Genomic DNA, 16,757 nt, shown 5'->3' with positions numbered 1-16,757 from the left:
CTCTTCTCCAATCCCAACCAGGCGGTGCTTTACGTCCAAACATTAAAAAGGAAACTCTGCCCAACCTATTTTAAAGAGTGTTTGAGGAAATGTTCATTGTATAATTGTGTCACGTCTCAGGGATAATAACCCAGTTTTATGTTTGAACTCAAAGTGTTACGAGCAATGTCCTTACAATTTCAACACCAAAATGAGGCAACTTTCACTACACCCAAGTAAAGAAGTAATAATCCCTGATCTACATCATTTAATACATATAATTAGATAACTCTGCCCAAGTGCGTCCTCACCTCATGTCTGGGCCTGTTGTAGATTAATCGATAGAAATTGATTGCCATGATTAGCCAACAAACACCATTATCGTCGTATCATGCGACTACCAGGATGATAGAAGGCGAACTAGATGGACCTCGGTCATCTTTCATCCAGCAATTCCTATATTCCAAACTACCTGCTCGCTAAACTCGAGCTTCTCTGATCTGTCCTCATATTTCATCCCTTTGACACCAGGAACCGGATTAGTTCGCATTCTCTGTTCCCTCTTCTAATGCAAGTCCCATAGGGTGTAAGACTAAAAGTAGGAGTGTTATACACATATAACGTCAACCATCTCCCCTTTTAAATCGGTAGTGGGAGCCTGGATTGATGTTGGAAATTGGGAAGGAAAAACTGTGGCAGGAACCAAAGACAGTGGCATTGGTCTTATCGGTGTTTCACCTGGAGTAAATTTCAGCTCATCCAGGACTGGATATTGGACAGTAGTTTGACAACACAGAGGCAGTAGAGGGGTCGAGGGAGGTGGTGGTGAGGTAGAGCTGGGTGTCGTTAGTGTACATGCGGGACCTGATGTCGTGTCGCCAAGGGGCAGCATGTAGATGAGAAATAGGAGGGGAGCAAGGATAGACCCTTGGGGACTCCAGAGGTAACGGTGCGGAAGAAGAAGCCATTGCAGGAGATTCTCCGGCTACGACTGGATAGATAAGATCACTAAGTGAAATGCACTGTAACACACTTTATATCCATCGTTATTTTTTAGAAGTTTGATTTCCTTCTAAAGTGTGGACATTTTCAGATTTGAAACTGAGCGTACGTAACACCACTTTCACAAATATCTTCCTAGGAGTGAAAGGTTCCTCAGGACCCCCTGGATTTCCAGGGTTGCAGGGCGAGAGAGGTCCACCTGGACAATCAGGTAAATATTTCTTGCTCCTTTTCATTTCGCTGTCAAACCCCAAACAGGCCCATCGTGGTATTTTATGAATCAAATTGAAAGTCTGCTTCAGACCTTCGAAGGCCGGCCCATTAACGCACCATGTGATGCTTCATTAACAGGTCCACCAGGCCCTATTGGACCACAGGGCCCTTTACAGATTGTGAAGGGAAATCCCGGATTGCCTGGTCGGCCAGGAAAAGACGGAGCGAAGGGCTATCCCGGGTTTCCAGGGGTTAAAGGTGATGTAGGTAAGCTAATATCCCCAACCAAACGATACGGAGCACCGGAAAAAATCCGTACCGAGCGTTTTATTCCGTCACTGAGGGGGGTAATTGATGGGCGTTGCACTTTCGTGGGAGCCTCGAGTCTCTCCCACTTACACCCGAGGCACACCACACAAGGTGCCATGTGCGCTGTATGCAACTCACTGCGATCACCTGGATTTTTGATATGTGCTCCCAGTGGATGAGATTCCCTTCCAGGAGGGCAAGGTCGGAAAATTATCTCCTTTGCGTCGCACCATTAACAAAAAATAAATCCCTCCATGGTCCTCGCCCCTCCCCCCATCTCTGTAACCTCCTCCAGCTCTACAACCCTCCGAGATCTCTGCGCTCCTCCAACTCTGGCCTTTTGTGCATTCCCCCATAGTGAAGGGTAACTACAGAATAACTGAAGTATTAATTACTGTCTTAATCTATTGCCTCACCCAGGTCTGCTCGGCCCTATTGGTGACCCTGGTCCAGAGGGTATTCCTGGCTTTGATGGGAGGCCTGGACTGAAAGGAGAAATTGGCCCATTTGGCCCAGCAGGTAAGAATTGCTTTACAAGTTAGTGCACAGAAAGAGGCCACTTGGTCCAAGGAAACATTCGCTTATTTGGTGTTTTCAATGAGTGAAATGTAATACCTTGCATTGTACGTTCAGGAGCACATAATCCATGTCTCTGGTTCCGGCTCAGGGTCTCGCTCCGGTCTGATTTTCTGGTGATTTAAGATGGATGACCAGAAAATCAAGCCCGCTGTGATCTGCACACATTACCCTCTGTACCCAGTTCTCGGGTCTCAGTGAACAAGGCACTGTTCTGGAAGTATCTTAAAAGGCACTTGTTTAGAGAAACTACACACTTAAGGGGAGATTTAATAGAGGTGCTCAAAATTGAGGGATTTTGATAGAGTAAATAAGGAGAAATTGTTTCCAGTGGCAGGAGGGTCAGTAACCAGAGGACACAGATTTAAGGTAATTGGCAAAAGAACCAGAGGGGAGATGAGGAGAATTTTTTTACTCAGCGAGTTGTGATGATCTGGAATTCACTGCCTGAAAGGGCGGTAGAAGCAGATTCAATAATAACTTTCAAAAGGGAATTGGATAAATACTTGAAGGGGTAAAATTGCAACTGATTTAGAATGGGCTTGTTAAAGGTTTACTGAAGGTTTGTTAATGGTTTGTTAATATCTTGTTGATGGCTTGTTACAGGTTTGTTAATGGATTGTTAATGGATTTTAATGGCTTGCTAAAGGCATGTTAATGGTGTGTTAATGGCTTGTTAATATCTCAATGGCTTGTTAATGGATTGTTAAAGATTTATTAAAGGTTTGTAAATGGTTTGTTAATATCTTGATGGTGTGTTACAGGATTGTTAATAGATTGTTAAAGGCATGGTAATGGTTTGTTAATATCTTGTTAATGGTTTGTTAATATCTTGTTAATGATTTGTTAATTGTTTGTTAACATGTTGTTAATATCTTGTTAATAGTTTGTTAATATCTTGTTGATGGTTACTTAATGTCTTGTTAATATCTTGTTGATGGTTACTTAATGTCTTGTTAATATCTTGTTGATGGTTAGTTAATGTCTTGTTGATGGTTAGTTAATGTCTTGTTGATGGCTCCAACAGCCAATTGGTATTTAGTTTTTTAAAAATTCTCCATTGACGTGCCTTGCTGCCCATCGGATTGGTCAGTGTGCCGATGGGCTCCTGGGTTTGTAGTTCTTCTGCTGTGTCCCCTCTTTGAATGCAGGCAAAAGATTAGTTTGTTTCCACACTCCTGGTCCTCTATCCAGTGTCCAGTGACTCCCTAATAATGATTGTCCGTGTCTCTCAAATCCTCTCCCACATCTCGCTCAGATCTCCGGGATAAATACCATCTATCCCCAGGGACTTATTTTTGCTTTTATCTCTGTTTAGCCTGTCAGGATCTTTCATTCATTTTAAGTTGGAGTCCTTGATTTTACCGTGGTTATCTCTGTTTGGGATGGGGACGTGGTGAAATCATGGAGGAAGCAATCATTCGGAATATTTACTATTTTGTCTCATCCTCAGTTTCAATTTTTGCATCTTTAAGATTGTTTTTCTGACCGGAGGGAAGTAAAGAGTGGTGTCCCCCAGGGGTCAGTATTAGGACCACTGCTCTTTCTGGTCTTTATTAATGACCTGGACTTGGTATAGGGGGCATAATTTCAAAGTTTGCAGATGACACAAAACTTAGAAATGTAGTAAACAATCCATACTATTGAAAGTTAAATTAATTTCCATTCTCTGGATTGTGTCTGTTATGGTTGACTCTTCGTGCCCTCTGAGGTGGCCTAGCACTTGTAAAAACAAACACCACAAGGCTCCTGCCTGCCCACAAGGACTGCAGTGGTTCCAGAGGACTTTGCACTACCTTCTTCTCAGGACAAGTAGGGCTGGGTAAGAAGTGAGGCCCCACATCCTGAGAACAGATAAAACCCCACTGAGCTCCTCACCAATGATCAGTGGGCAGCTCTCAATCAAGGTAGGGTTAACATTTACCCTCATTGTTGACACACGCTCCCATTCATAAAAAGCTCCATGGCAGATCACTAAATTTACCATGATATTCACAACAGTATATTAGTCCCTTTTGCAAATCATGTTCACACCGAGTCCCATTCACCCATCACCCCCTGTGCTCGCTGTCCTACATTGGCTCCCGGTCCGGGAACATCTCGATTTTAAAATTCTCATCCTTGTGTTCAAATCCCTCCATGGCCTCACCCCTCCCTATCTCTGTAACCTCCTCCAGCCCTACAATCCTCCGAGATCTCTGCCCTCCTCCAATTCTGGCCTCTTGCACATCCCTGATTTTAATCGCTCCACCATTGGCGGCCGTGCCTTTAGCTGCCTGGGCCCTAAGCTCTGGAATTCCCTCCCTAAACCTCTCCACCTCTCTCTCCTCCTTTAAGACACTCCTTAAATCCTACCTCTTTGATCAAGCTTTTGGTCACCTGTTCTAATACCTTTTTACGTGGCTCGGTGTCAAATTTTGTCTGATAATCGCTCCTGTGAAGCGCCTTGGGACGTTTTACTACATTAAAGGCGCTATATAAATGTAAGTTGTTGTTGGAATACACACTGCGTAGACCATTCGCTAAGAAAACACAAAAGATATCTTTCTTGCGTAGCTTAACTGCCTCATTTCCCTCTTTTTCTTTTAAGGTCCAAGAGGATATCCCGGACCTGCCGGCCCTGAAGGAACCCCAGGGCCTCGAGGGTTCCCAGGTCCTGCTTCAATAGCTCACGGGTTTCTTGTTACCAGGCACAGCCAGACAACTGAGTTACCTTCATGTCCTCAAGGGACATCTAAAATCTATGATGGGTTCTCACTGCTTTATGTCCAGGGCAATGAAAGGGCTCACGGCCAAGACTTGGGTGAGTGATTGAAAGACTCAGTAAATACTTCCCAATGCGGACACGTTTCCCAAACTGGCACGTAGGCCGGGAATTTCCTCCCGTTCCACTGCCGGAAGTGTGGTGAAAAATCCTGTTTATGCCCCGTAAACGGGGGCCTAGAAATTGGACCCCGCCCGAATGAGGGTGTGATCACTGGGCAACACCCGCCTCATGGGCCTCACGAGGAGGCCCGGTGATAGGACCCCGGGAAATCGGTCCGCCGACCTCGTTAGTTTATTGCCAGCGAGCTACGGGCGCCAGACGCAGCGCCAGAAGCAGCCCTCGGTCCCGGGAGGATTGAAGATGGTTCAGTTCGGACTCTGGCCGAGGCGATAAACAGAGACCGGGAGGAGGAGGGTGTTGGGGGCGGGAGCGGTGAGGCAATCGGGGGATGGGGGCGAGCAGCGGCCCACGGATTCAATGTGGAGCCAGCGGTGGGGTGGGTGTGGGGTGTGTGGGTGTTGGGGGGTGTGGGGGAGGTGGGGGGTGTGGGGGAGGTGGGGGTGGGGTTGAGGTTGTGCCCCACAATAAAATAAGTAAAAGAAATAAAAATGTGCCTTTTCGGGAAGCAGCCTCCAGCGTTCTCTTTGGTTGTAAAGCGCCCCAGAATACTGACCTCACGGAGCAAGCTGCAGTCAATCGCACACGAACTTTGTAAAGGGAGCTTCAAATAGGCGTTAGACCTCAATTTGCAAATGCAAAGGGCCTAACCCCTGGTTCAGGCACTGGCCCAGGATGCCTATATGACCAATATGGCGGGCAGCACACTTCCGGCGCAGAATGGGCGCCATATTGGACACCTTGGCGCCCGTTTCACGCCTGTAAATCTGTTGCGGAGACGACGAATTTCCGAGTCAGGATTTCCGCCCCATTTCCCGCAGCAGAGTTGGAGAAACCCGGAGGAAATTCCCAGCCGGAGCACAGAGCACGGATTGGGAATTCGGGCATGGAAACCAGTCAGGTCCCACAGCTTGACCTCCGCACCCAAACACCTTGATGTGGGGGCTCCCTGCCGTGCATGTGGGAATTGGTCAAATCTAAAGTGTATTATTCATTGCCAGCACCCATTGACCCCCTTTTACATTGGGAAACGCTCTGTTAGTTTGTTCACCGTCGAGCGTCCAGAGACAGAGTCAGCCCGACACCTGCAGTGTCTCCGTTAACCTTGTCCTTTCACTGCCCAGGTACCGCGGGAAGTTGTCTGAGGAGATTTAGCACAATGCCTTTCCTCTTCTGCAATATCAACAACGTCTGCAACTTTGCATCAAGAAATGACTATTCCTATTGGCTGGCCACTCCCGAACCAATGCCAATGAGTATGGCTCCTGTTATTGGTCAAACTATCAAGCCATTTATCAGCAGGTGAGACTGCAGACATTGTGGCACGGTGTAATTTACCACTATCAAGAGTATCAGACTATTACAGTAACATGGGGGAATAAACTCCGGATCATCATTAGAACAGCAAAGGATAAATTTAGCAGAAACATCTTCACACAGATGGTTATTAAAAAATGGAATGTTTGACCATAAGCAATTATTTACAAGGATGAAACCAGAACTGAGAGGGTACAACTAACTATCAGGAAAGACTGAACAGGTTGGTGCTCTTTTCTGTAGTACAGAGGAGAATGAGGGGGGACCTGATAGAGGTTTTTAAAATTATGAAGAGGTTCGATAGAGTAGACGTAGAGAAAATGTTTTCATTGTGGGGGAGACCAAAACTCGGGGCCATAAATATAAGATAGTCACTAATAAATCCAATAGGGAATTCAGGAGAAACTTCTTTATCCAGAGAGTGGTGAGAATGTGGAACTCACTCCCACATGGAGTAGTCGAGGTGAATAGAATAGATGCATTTAAGGGGAAGCTGGATAAACACAAGAGGGAGAAAGGAATAGAAGGATATGCTGATAGGATGAGATGAAGTAGGGAGGGAGGAGGCTCGTGTGGAGCTTAAACACCGGGATAGACCCGTTGGGCCGAATGGCCTGTTTCTGTACTGTAACATTCCTTGTAATTCTACCGAGGCTGGGAGAATGATTGTCCGAGTTTACGTGGGGAGCTTTGCAGCTTATATTAGGAGCGCGTCTGCAATTGATGCCTCCTGTAGGGAGACCCCCCTCCCTCAGGGACTGATGGGCTTGCAATCCATGATTTCCTGCAATGCGCCGCTCCCCACTGTGAAATCAGGATCGTGGAGTCACACCCCCCACACCCCCCACACCACCATCGTAAGCTCGGGCACATTTATTGCCCATCTCTAGCTGCCCTGAGAAGGGCTCCTAATGAGATGGTGGCAATTTTCGGAGGGCATTTATTCAATCTGGTGGAATTATGTGTAGGCCAGACCTGGTGGCTGGCGGATTAGTGAACTAGTCGGAATTCTAAGACAGTCGGGTCATTTTTTTCCCAGTGCTGGTCCCCAAATTACCAGATTTATTCAACCTCAATTTCAGAGCTTTTAACTAAAGACCCGTGGGTTGTTGATCCAATAATATCGCAGTATTGGAACTCCTTCACTTCAACAACAGCAACTATTTGCATTTATATAGCGCCTTTCACATAGTAAAACGTCCCAAGGCGCTTCACAGGAGCGATTATCAAACAAAATTTGACACCGAGCCACATAAGGAGATATTAGGACAGGTGACCAAAAGCTTGGTCAAAGAGGTAGGTTTTAAGGAGCATCTTAAAGGAGGAGAGAGAGGCGGAGAGGTTTAGGGAGGGAATTCCAGAGCTTAGGGCCCAGGCAGCTGAAGGCACGGCCACCAGTGATGAAGCGATGAAAATCGGGGATGCGCAAGAGGCTAGAATTGGACGAGTGCAGAGATCTCGGAGGGTTGGAGGGCTGGAGAAGGTTACAGAGAGAAGGAGGGGCGAGGCCATGGAGGGAATTGAAAACAAGGATGAGAACTTTAAAATCGAACACAATGTAGGTCAGCGAGCACAGGGGGTGATGGCTGAACAGGACTTGATGCAAGTTAGGATACGGGCAGCAGAGTTTTGGATGAGCTCAATTTTATGGAGGGTGGAAGATGGGAGGCCAGTCAGGAGAGCATTGGAATAGTCAAGTCAAGTCTTCAACCTGGAATAATAATAATAACATAACGACTCTCGCAGGTGTTCTGTTTGTGAAGCTCCAGCGATGGTGATTGCTGTTCACAGCCAAACAATTCAAATCCCACTGTGCCCCAATGGTTGGGATTCCCTTTGGATCGGCTACTCCTTCATGATGGTAAGTGCCTGAGAACTAAACACAATGGCCAAGTCATGCCCTCCATCCCATTATTCATCCTTCTCTTTCATTACTGTCATTGTTCTCCACATGTCTAATATTATGGTATGTTTTTTCCATTTCTTTGAGTTGTCTTGAGTTAGAGGAGTCTAGGACAAGGAGACCTAAGCTTAAAATCAGAGCCCGGCCATTCAGGAGAGAAGTTGGGAAACACTTCTCCACACAGAGGGTGGTAGAAGTGTGGAAACTCTCTCCCACAAAAAGCAGTAGGTGCTCAATTAATCATTTTAAACCTGAGGTCGATAGATTTTTGCTCGCCAAGGGTTATTAAGGGATATGGAGCCAGGGTAGGTAAATGGAGTTAGGATACAGATCAGCCATGATCTCATTAAATGGCGGAACAGACTCGAGGGGCTGAATGGCCTCCTCCTGTTCCTATGGGATTTTTCCCAATTGGAATTATGAGGTAGATTTTACAAGTTTACTCACTCCCAGCGAGGAGCTTCGCCTGACGGGAGAGCCTATCGGGCGAGGGGGCTGAGAGGACAGTGCACCAGGCCCGATTACTGCTAATGGGAAAATCGAATCATGCCCTCCGCCCTCCACTCCCGAATTCCCGATAAACACTCACATTGTGCAGAGCCCTGCAACAGGAGTGTTAAATTGTAAAGTACTATTATCTATACAAAACAGGGGTGAGTCCACATTGCAACGCTCCCAGTGGGGAGCGACGCTCCCAGGGAGTGTATCTCAGTGCCAGTTCGCAGAATAACCTTTGGTTCCTGGGAGTTAACACACAAAGAAACCTCCACACGAGGCATAAGACACCAGAATAAGCTGAACTCACCTTGTATTGTAAACGTTATTGGCAGCACAAAGCATGAAGATTACAGGCAGGCTCTAGATACAGAGTTATACTGTGCTCGAGGTACTTTGTTCAATAAAGTACACATTCATCCAGGTGAAAATATCAATACTAATCGAAAACCTTTCCAATAACAACAGTAAAATGGGACAGCACACTGTAGTAACCAGGTCACTCAGTGAAAGAAAGGTCTTGCATTTATATAGCACCCTTCACGATCTCAGGACGACTCATCCTGCTTTACAGTCATTGAAGTACTTTTAAAGTGTAGTCACTGTTGTAATGTAGGAAACGCAGCAGCCAATTTGCGCACAGCAAGATCCCACAAACAGCAATGTGAAAACGACCAGATAATCTGTTTTAGTGATGTTGGTTGAGGGATAAATGTTGGTCCAGGACACCGGGGAGAACTCCCCTGCTCTTCTTCGAATGGTGCCATGGGATCATTACACCCACCTGAGAGGGCAGACAGGGCCTTGGTTTAATGTCTCAGCCAAAAAATGCCCCTCCGACAGTGCAGCGCTCCCTCGGTACTGACCCTCCGACAGTGCAGCGCTCCCTCGGTACTGACCCTCCGACAGTGCAGCGCTCCCTCGGTACTGACCCTCCGATAGTGCAGCGCTCCCTCGGTACTGACCCTCCGACGGTGCAGCGCTCCCTCGGTACTGACCCTCCGACAGTGCAGCGCTCCCTCGGTACTGCCCCTCCGACAGTGCAGCGCTCCCTCGGTACTGACCCTCCGACGGTGCAGCGCTCCCTCGGTACTGACCCTCCGACAGTGCAGCGCTCCCTCGGTACTGCCCCTCCGACAGTGCATCGCTCCCTCAGTCCTGCACTGGGAGTGTCGGCCTGGATTCTCTGCTCCGTCTCTGGGGTGGGACTTGAACTGACGACTGTCTGACCCAGAGGCGAGAGGGATCCCACTGAGCCACGGCTGACACTGGTGTGACGAGCAGTGGGTTTGTGACCATGTTTCTCATGGGCCGGATTCACTGTCTGAACAGCCCCGCTGACTGCAGGCTGACTATTTGCTCCTGTAGCACAGGAAAACGAGGAACGTAGTCCCAGACAGCTCCTGCGCACCCACTGATCTTCGAGCAGTGCTCGCCGAGACATGGGAGCAAATTTAAGGTACAAATAATGTGAGGGGTAAGATGACAAGGGAGAAAATAAATAGGGGGGATAAAGTTCATGGTAATGACTTGTTTATTTGCAGTTGAGTGAGTTTGGATTGGCCCGTCTACAGCGTCTCATTCTGTCCTTTTCTTCCTACCTGCAGCACACCAGTTCTGGGGCTGAGGGGTCGGGACAGGCCCTGTCCTCTCCCGGCTCGTGCCTGGAATCGTTCCGCTCTGCTCCCTTCATCGAGTGTCATGGTCGTGGCACCTGTAACTACTACGCTAACTCTTACAGCTTCTGGCTCGCTACGGTCGAGACAACAGAGATGTTCAGGTTAGTGATGGTCAGATCAGTAACTCCTGGTCAGGTTAGTGACGGTCAGACCAGTAACTCCTGGTCAGGTTAGTGACGGTCAGACCAGTAACCCCTCGTCAGGTTAGTGACGGTCAGATCAGTAACCCCTCATCAGGTTAGTGACGGTCAGACCAGTAACTCCTGGTCAGGTTAGTGACGGTCAGACCAGTAACCCCTCGTCAGGTTAGTGACGGTCAGATCAGTAACTCCTGGTCAGGTTAGTGACGGTCAGACCAGTAACCCCTCGTCAGGTTAGTGATGGTCAGACCAGTAACTCCTGGTCAGGTTAGTGACGGTCAGACCAGTAACCCCTCGTCAGGTTAGTGACGGTCAGATCAGTAACCCCTCGTCAGACCAGTAATCCCTGGTCAGGTTAGTGACGGTCAGACCAGTAACTCCCGGTCAGGTTAGTGACGGTCAGACCAGCAACTGCTCGTCAGGTTAGTGACAGTCAGACCAGTAACCCCCGGTCAGGTTAGTGACGTTCAGATCAGTAACCCCTGGTCAGGTTAGTGACGGTCAGACCAGTAACCCCTCGTCAGGTTAGTGACGGTCAGATCAGTAACCCCTGGTCAGGTTAGTGACGGTCAGATCAGTAACTCCCGGTCAGGTTAGTGACGGTCAGACCAGTAACCCCTGGTCCGGTTAGTGACAGTCAGACCAGTAACCCCTGGTCAGGTTAGTGACGGTCAGACCAGTAACCCCTGGTCAGGTTAGTGACGGTCAGACCAGTAACCCCTGGTCAGGTTAGTGACAGTGAGACCAGTAACCCCAGGTCTGGTTAGTGACGGTCAGACCAGTAACCCCTGGTCAGATTAGTGACGGTCAGACCAGTAACCCCTGGTCAGGTTAGTGACGGTCAGACCAGTAACCCCTGGTCAGGTTAGTGACGGTCAGACCAGTAACCCCTGGTCAGGTTAGTGACGGTCAGACCAGTAACCCCTGGTCAGGTTAGTGACAGTGAGACCAGTAACCCCTGGTCAGGTTAGTGACAGTGAGACCAGTAACCCCTGGTCAGGTTAGTGACAGTGAGACCAGTAACCCCTGGTCAGGTTAGTGACAGTGAGACCAGTAACCCCTGGTCAGGTTAGTGACAGTGAGACCAGTAACCCCTGGTCAGGTTAGTGACGGTCAGACCAGTAACCCCTGGTCACTGGGCTCTCACGTGTGGTATGACTAAGAAGAAAAGATGGTGCTTATATCGCTAATAGAAAGACGTGCATTTCTATAGCGCCTTTCACAATCTCAGGACGTCCCAAAGCGCTTTACAGCCAATGAAGTACTTTTTGAAGTGTGGTCACTGTTGTAATGTTGGAAACGCAGCAGCCAGTTTGTGCACAGCAAGATCCCACAAACAGCAATGAGATAAATGACCTCCGACTGTGCAGCACTCCCTCAGCCTGAGTGTCAGTAGTGCCCCAGAGTGAGGCCTGAAACCCACAGCCTCCTGACTGAGAGGCTGGAGAACCAACTCTGAGCCCAGGCTGTCACCGGGCGGGGAGTGTTTAGAGGACGGACCTCGGCTTCTGTGGAAAGCTCTTTCCTAAAGTTTCCGTTCTTCTTTCAGGAAACCAGAGTCGGAGACCCTCAAGGCGGGTGAACTGCGAACCCGTATCAGCCGCTGCCAAGTCTGCATGAAGAAGACGTAATGTATTCTGAGACTCCCAAGCTTGTTAGCTGCGTCGCAATCCTCTAATGAACTATGGTGCTATTTCTATAATAAAGCAATATGACAATATTCTGTGTACCTCACTCATCTATTGTGCCAAATGAAAAAAGTGCATAGCCATATGAATGGAGAAACAAAAGTACAAGCTTTTAATGCAATATCCCGGTGCATACTGCTCTAAGTAAAAGAAACATAAGCTTCCTACTATTGACTTACTAAATGGCACTTTTGTTTATTAAAGTATTGCACTGAATATTAACAGAAATAATAATACTTACAGTTCAATGAATAGATGGGAGGGAGTCAAAAGGCTGTTAACCATATCTAGGAGTTTGAGTTACATCCTAACCAGCGAGAGAAGCTTGCAGGCGTTGCTGATGGTTGGGTTATTGGGATGAACCTTGCAAGGCAAGTCTCCTGGCGCTGAGCTTTACCCTGGATCGGAGAGAGGAGCTCAGAGGTTAGCGCACTTGATCCGCTGCACTCCCGGTTTTCCAGCGATTGAAATTACTGACCAGACGATCGGGGAGTGGGGAGGTACAGCGATTTGAACAGTCTGACCTCTGCCTCTGACCCTCCGATCTGCACTCCCGCCCAGCTCAGCTCCCAATCGGGAGCCTCGCCTCGCAAGACGGGTCGGATGGCGATTAACTCCCTCCCATCTATTCGTTCCATCTATATAATATATACTAAATAGTTTCTATTTAAGGTTTTGTTTGTTTTCTGACTGTCGGGTTCTGGGAGCGGGTGTAAGGTTGAATCAAGAAGCTGTAAGACCACAGGGTCTACGGTCGATTGTGACATTTATTGTTGTACAAGCAAGGAATTTTCTGGAAGTGGCTCACCAGTTTATATGACGGGACTGATTTTACAAAGACACATTTCCAGCGGGGAATCTCCCTGTCAGGATGCCCACCTGTAATTTCCTGACGTGGACACCCAGCAAATCAGGCTTCCGATTGGCAGCGAGACTTTGTAAAATCAGCCCCATTATTTAGTATATATTATTTGAAATTCTTCACTAAGGTGCTATGGATTATACACTGTCATCTAACCTCTCCAGCTCTCAGCTGTCTGTACTTATTATGTCCAATTAGCATCTCTGCTATCTTTCGATCTTCACTCATGGCTGCTAAGTGCCATTAAACTGCAACATTCTAAACTTTATTTTAAGGAGGGTGTACTAATATATGCATGGGCTGTACGATTGCAAGTTGCTGTAATCAATTGTTCACAATCAGTGTTTTTTAAAAAATTGTGATCAAGTCCTTTCATTCATTATTACTTGGCTGCTGCTTTCAGATATAACCAACTGTTCTTGTACAGTGTCCTTCCCTGGAATGTGGGATTAAAGGGCAGGAATCGGGAGGCTGCGCTGCTGAGCTAGATTTTTACAGGATGTGTGTGTGGGTCGGAGCTGGAGTGCAGACTCTACATCTGGGCAGGGTTCCAATCAGAGCCTCAGGATTTCAGCCTGGAAACTATTATCAGGCCACGTTACACACACACTGAAAGGCACCAATTAGAATCATTGATTCTTTTACCAATCGATTACTTACTACCCAAGTAACAGACGTGCATGTTTCCAGTATCTCCGGTATATTGTGGGTGTGTATATGTGTGTGTGGGAGTGTGTGCACGCGTGCGTGCATGTGTGCCTGTGTGTGTGGAAGCGTGTGGAGGTGTACGTGTGTATGTATGTACGTGTGTGTGTGGAAGTGTGTGCGTGCATACGTGTGTGTGTGCATGGAAGTGTGCGTGCGTACATGTGCATCTGTGTGTGTGTACATGTGTGTCTGTGGAAATGTGTGCGTGCGTACATGTGTGTCTGTGTGTGGAAGCGTGTGCGTGCGTACACGTGTGTGTAGAAGTGTGTGCGTGCATACATGTGTGTCTGTGGAAGTGTGTGTGCATACCTGTATGTAGAAGTGTGTGCACACATACACGTGTGTCTGTGTGTGGAAGTGTGTGTGTGCGTGTGTACATGTGTGTGTAGAAGTGTGTGTGTGTACGTGTGTACATGTGTGTGTGTGTGGAAGTGTGTGCGTGTGTACATGTGTGTGGAAGTTTGTGCGTGTGGACATGTGTGTGTGTGGAAGTGTGTGCGTGTGGACATGTGTGTGTGTGTGGAAGTGTGTGCGTGTGGACATGTGTGTGTAGAAGTGTGTGCGTGTGGACATGTGTGTGTGTGTGGAAGTGTGTGCGTGTGGACATGTGTGTGTGTGTGGAAGTGTGTGCGTGTGTACATGTGTGTGTAGAAGTGTGTGCGTGTGTACATGTGTGCATGTGTGTGTGCATACATGTGTGTGTACGTGTGTGTGTGTCTCTATGAGCATGCATGGATTTGTGTGCATCTGTTTGGCATAAATTGGACAATTTTCCAATCATTAAATGTATAAACTAAAAGCTATTTAGGAAAACCAAAGCTATTGCTCATCTGGGCTGTCCAGAAATCTTTCAAACACTTAGCTGACTAATTATAAATCATTAATAATATTCAGCTGGTAAATTGTTCCTGATTGGTGCTCTTGCTGCTTTTAGCTGCTGATCACTGCTGTTATCAACATATGGCCCAATAATCTTTAGTGTGTGGAATTACATGGCGTGCACACCCTAAATGGATAAGTTGATGTTGGTGCAGTTGCAAGGACAATATCCCCTCGATATAAAGTACTGGAGTTGGTATTTGGAGGGGAGATACAGAAAACAATGAAGAATGTTACCTGAAAAGTGGTGATGAGCATCACTAAGGGGTAATTGTAGGGTTTTATGTTCAGAGTAGGGAGCGACACCATTGGGATTCCATTCTGAGGATCCAGCCTAGTGATCCCACAATTTTCCATCCAATTGGAGCAGGAATTGTCAAATTGCCCCTTTAATGATGAGCGAGGAGGTACTGATTACAGGATGATGTGATCACTGGTCCCGTTATCATTGATGCTCTGCCTTCCCTGATCTGAATCACTCCATTATTATCAGGGTTTTGTAAATTACATATTGTACACTTGAATGACTTGATTCTCTGCTCACCTATGAGGCCTTGATTTTTTTTTGTATTTTTATACAGTTTGTATTAAAGTGTAGTGAAATGGATCAGTAATGGGTTATGTATTATGTGGATGTTACATACTACAATTGCTTGATGCGGAACAAATTGGTACCTAAATCAGTCCATGTGCGTTACACTTCTCTGCGAGTTAAAGGTTTGCATGGAAAGATTAAGGCTGTTTGTTTTGTGATGCAGTTTAACTAAAATGATTCTCCTATTCCTCCAGTCCCATTTGTACATTATAAGACATGAAGATTAAAATAAATAATTTTGTGTTTTAAAACAAAATGTTTGGCTCTGCTTTTATTTCCAACACATTCAAAGAAATTTAAGGCCATTTCTATCCGTTGTGCTTAACATCGACCCACTCTTTCCCGAAGATTGATTTCTTCAGCTGTTAATGGACTTTCCTCTCACATGTTGGGATTAACTTGGCTCCAAGAGTCATTGTGTCCTCTCACCACCGGTCACCTGATGAATCCTATGTTGTACCTTTTCCACACCGCCTCTATCCGACCTGTTCACAATGCACCAATATCGACAGATCCACCATTAGACACTTGTCTCTCTGTTCGATACCCCTGTGTATGAATCACAGAATCCAATTTGCCTTTTTAATGACTTCTTTTACTTGCAATATTGCTTTTAAAGATCAAGAAATCTGGTACAGTACCCCTAAATCTGTGTATCTGTTCCCCTAGATCAGTGTATTTGTTCCCCTAGATCTGAGTACCTGTACCCCTAAATCTGTGTTTCTGTACCCCTAAATTTGTATATTTGTACCTCTAGATCTGTGTATCTGCTCCCCAAGATCTGTGTATCTGCTCCCTTAGATCTGCGTACCTGCTCCCGTAGATCTGTGTATCTGTACCCCTAGATCTGTGTATCTCTTCCCCTAGTTCTGTGTATCTGTACCCCTAGGTCTGTGTATCTGTACCCCTATATCTGTATATCTGTACCCCTAGATCTGTGTATCTCTTCCCCTAGTTCTGTGTATCTGTACCCCTAGTTCTGTGTATCTGTACCCCTAGGTCTGTGTATCTGTTCCCCTATATCTGTATATCTGTACCCCTAGATCTGTGTATCTGTTCCCCTAGATCTGTGTATCTGCTCCCGTAGATCTGTGTATCTGCTCCCATAGATCTGTGTATCTGTACCCCTAGTTCTGTGTATCTCTTCCCCTAGATCTGTGTATCTGTTCCCCTAGATCTGTGTATCTGTTCCCCTAGATCTGTGTATCTGTTCCCCTAGATCTGTGTATCTGTACCCCTAGATCTGTGTATCTGTTCCCCTAGATCTGTGTATCTGTACCCCTAGATCTGTGTATCTGTTCCCCTAGATCTGTGTATCTGTTCCCCTAGATCTGTGTATCTGTTCCCCTAGTTCTGTGTATCTGTTCCCCTAGATCTGTGTATCTGTTCCCCTAGATCTGTGTATCTGTTCCCCTAGATCTGTGTATCTGTTCCCCTAGATCTGTGTATCTGTTCCCCTAGATCTGTGTATCTGTTCCCCTAGCTCTGTGTATCTGTACCCCTAGATCTGTGTATCTGTTCCCCTAGA

At 46.8% G+C, this 16,757-nt stretch overlaps 1 protein-coding gene across 1 annotated transcript in view; it reads left to right on the top strand.

The window, feature by feature from the left end:
* The window catches only part of LOC137323157 (collagen alpha-1(IV) chain-like), a 198,853-nt gene extending 183,368 nt beyond the window's left edge, over positions 1-15,485 (top strand). The window contains exons 45-52 of the mRNA XM_067986640.1: positions 1,121-1,192; positions 1,333-1,461; positions 1,924-2,022; positions 4,670-4,882; positions 6,088-6,265; positions 8,027-8,141; positions 10,286-10,458; positions 12,047-15,485. Of these exons, the coding sequence (XP_067842741.1) occupies positions 1,121-1,192; positions 1,333-1,461; positions 1,924-2,022; positions 4,670-4,882; positions 6,088-6,265; positions 8,027-8,141; positions 10,286-10,458; positions 12,047-12,128 (1,061 nt within the window). The 3' untranslated portion in view covers positions 12,129-15,485. The remainder of the gene's footprint in view (positions 1-1,120; positions 1,193-1,332; positions 1,462-1,923; positions 2,023-4,669; positions 4,883-6,087; positions 6,266-8,026; positions 8,142-10,285; positions 10,459-12,046) is intronic.
* The last annotated feature ends 1,272 nt before the right edge of the window (positions 15,486-16,757 follow it).

The sequence above is a fragment of the Heptranchias perlo genome, chromosome 6, assembly GCF_035084215.1.
Source record: "Heptranchias perlo isolate sHepPer1 chromosome 6, sHepPer1.hap1, whole genome shotgun sequence".
NCBI lineage: Eukaryota > Metazoa > Chordata > Chondrichthyes > Hexanchiformes > Hexanchidae > Heptranchias > Heptranchias perlo.
The sequence above is the reverse complement of the archived record's forward strand: the minus strand, read 5'-3'. Positions and strand labels throughout refer to the sequence as shown.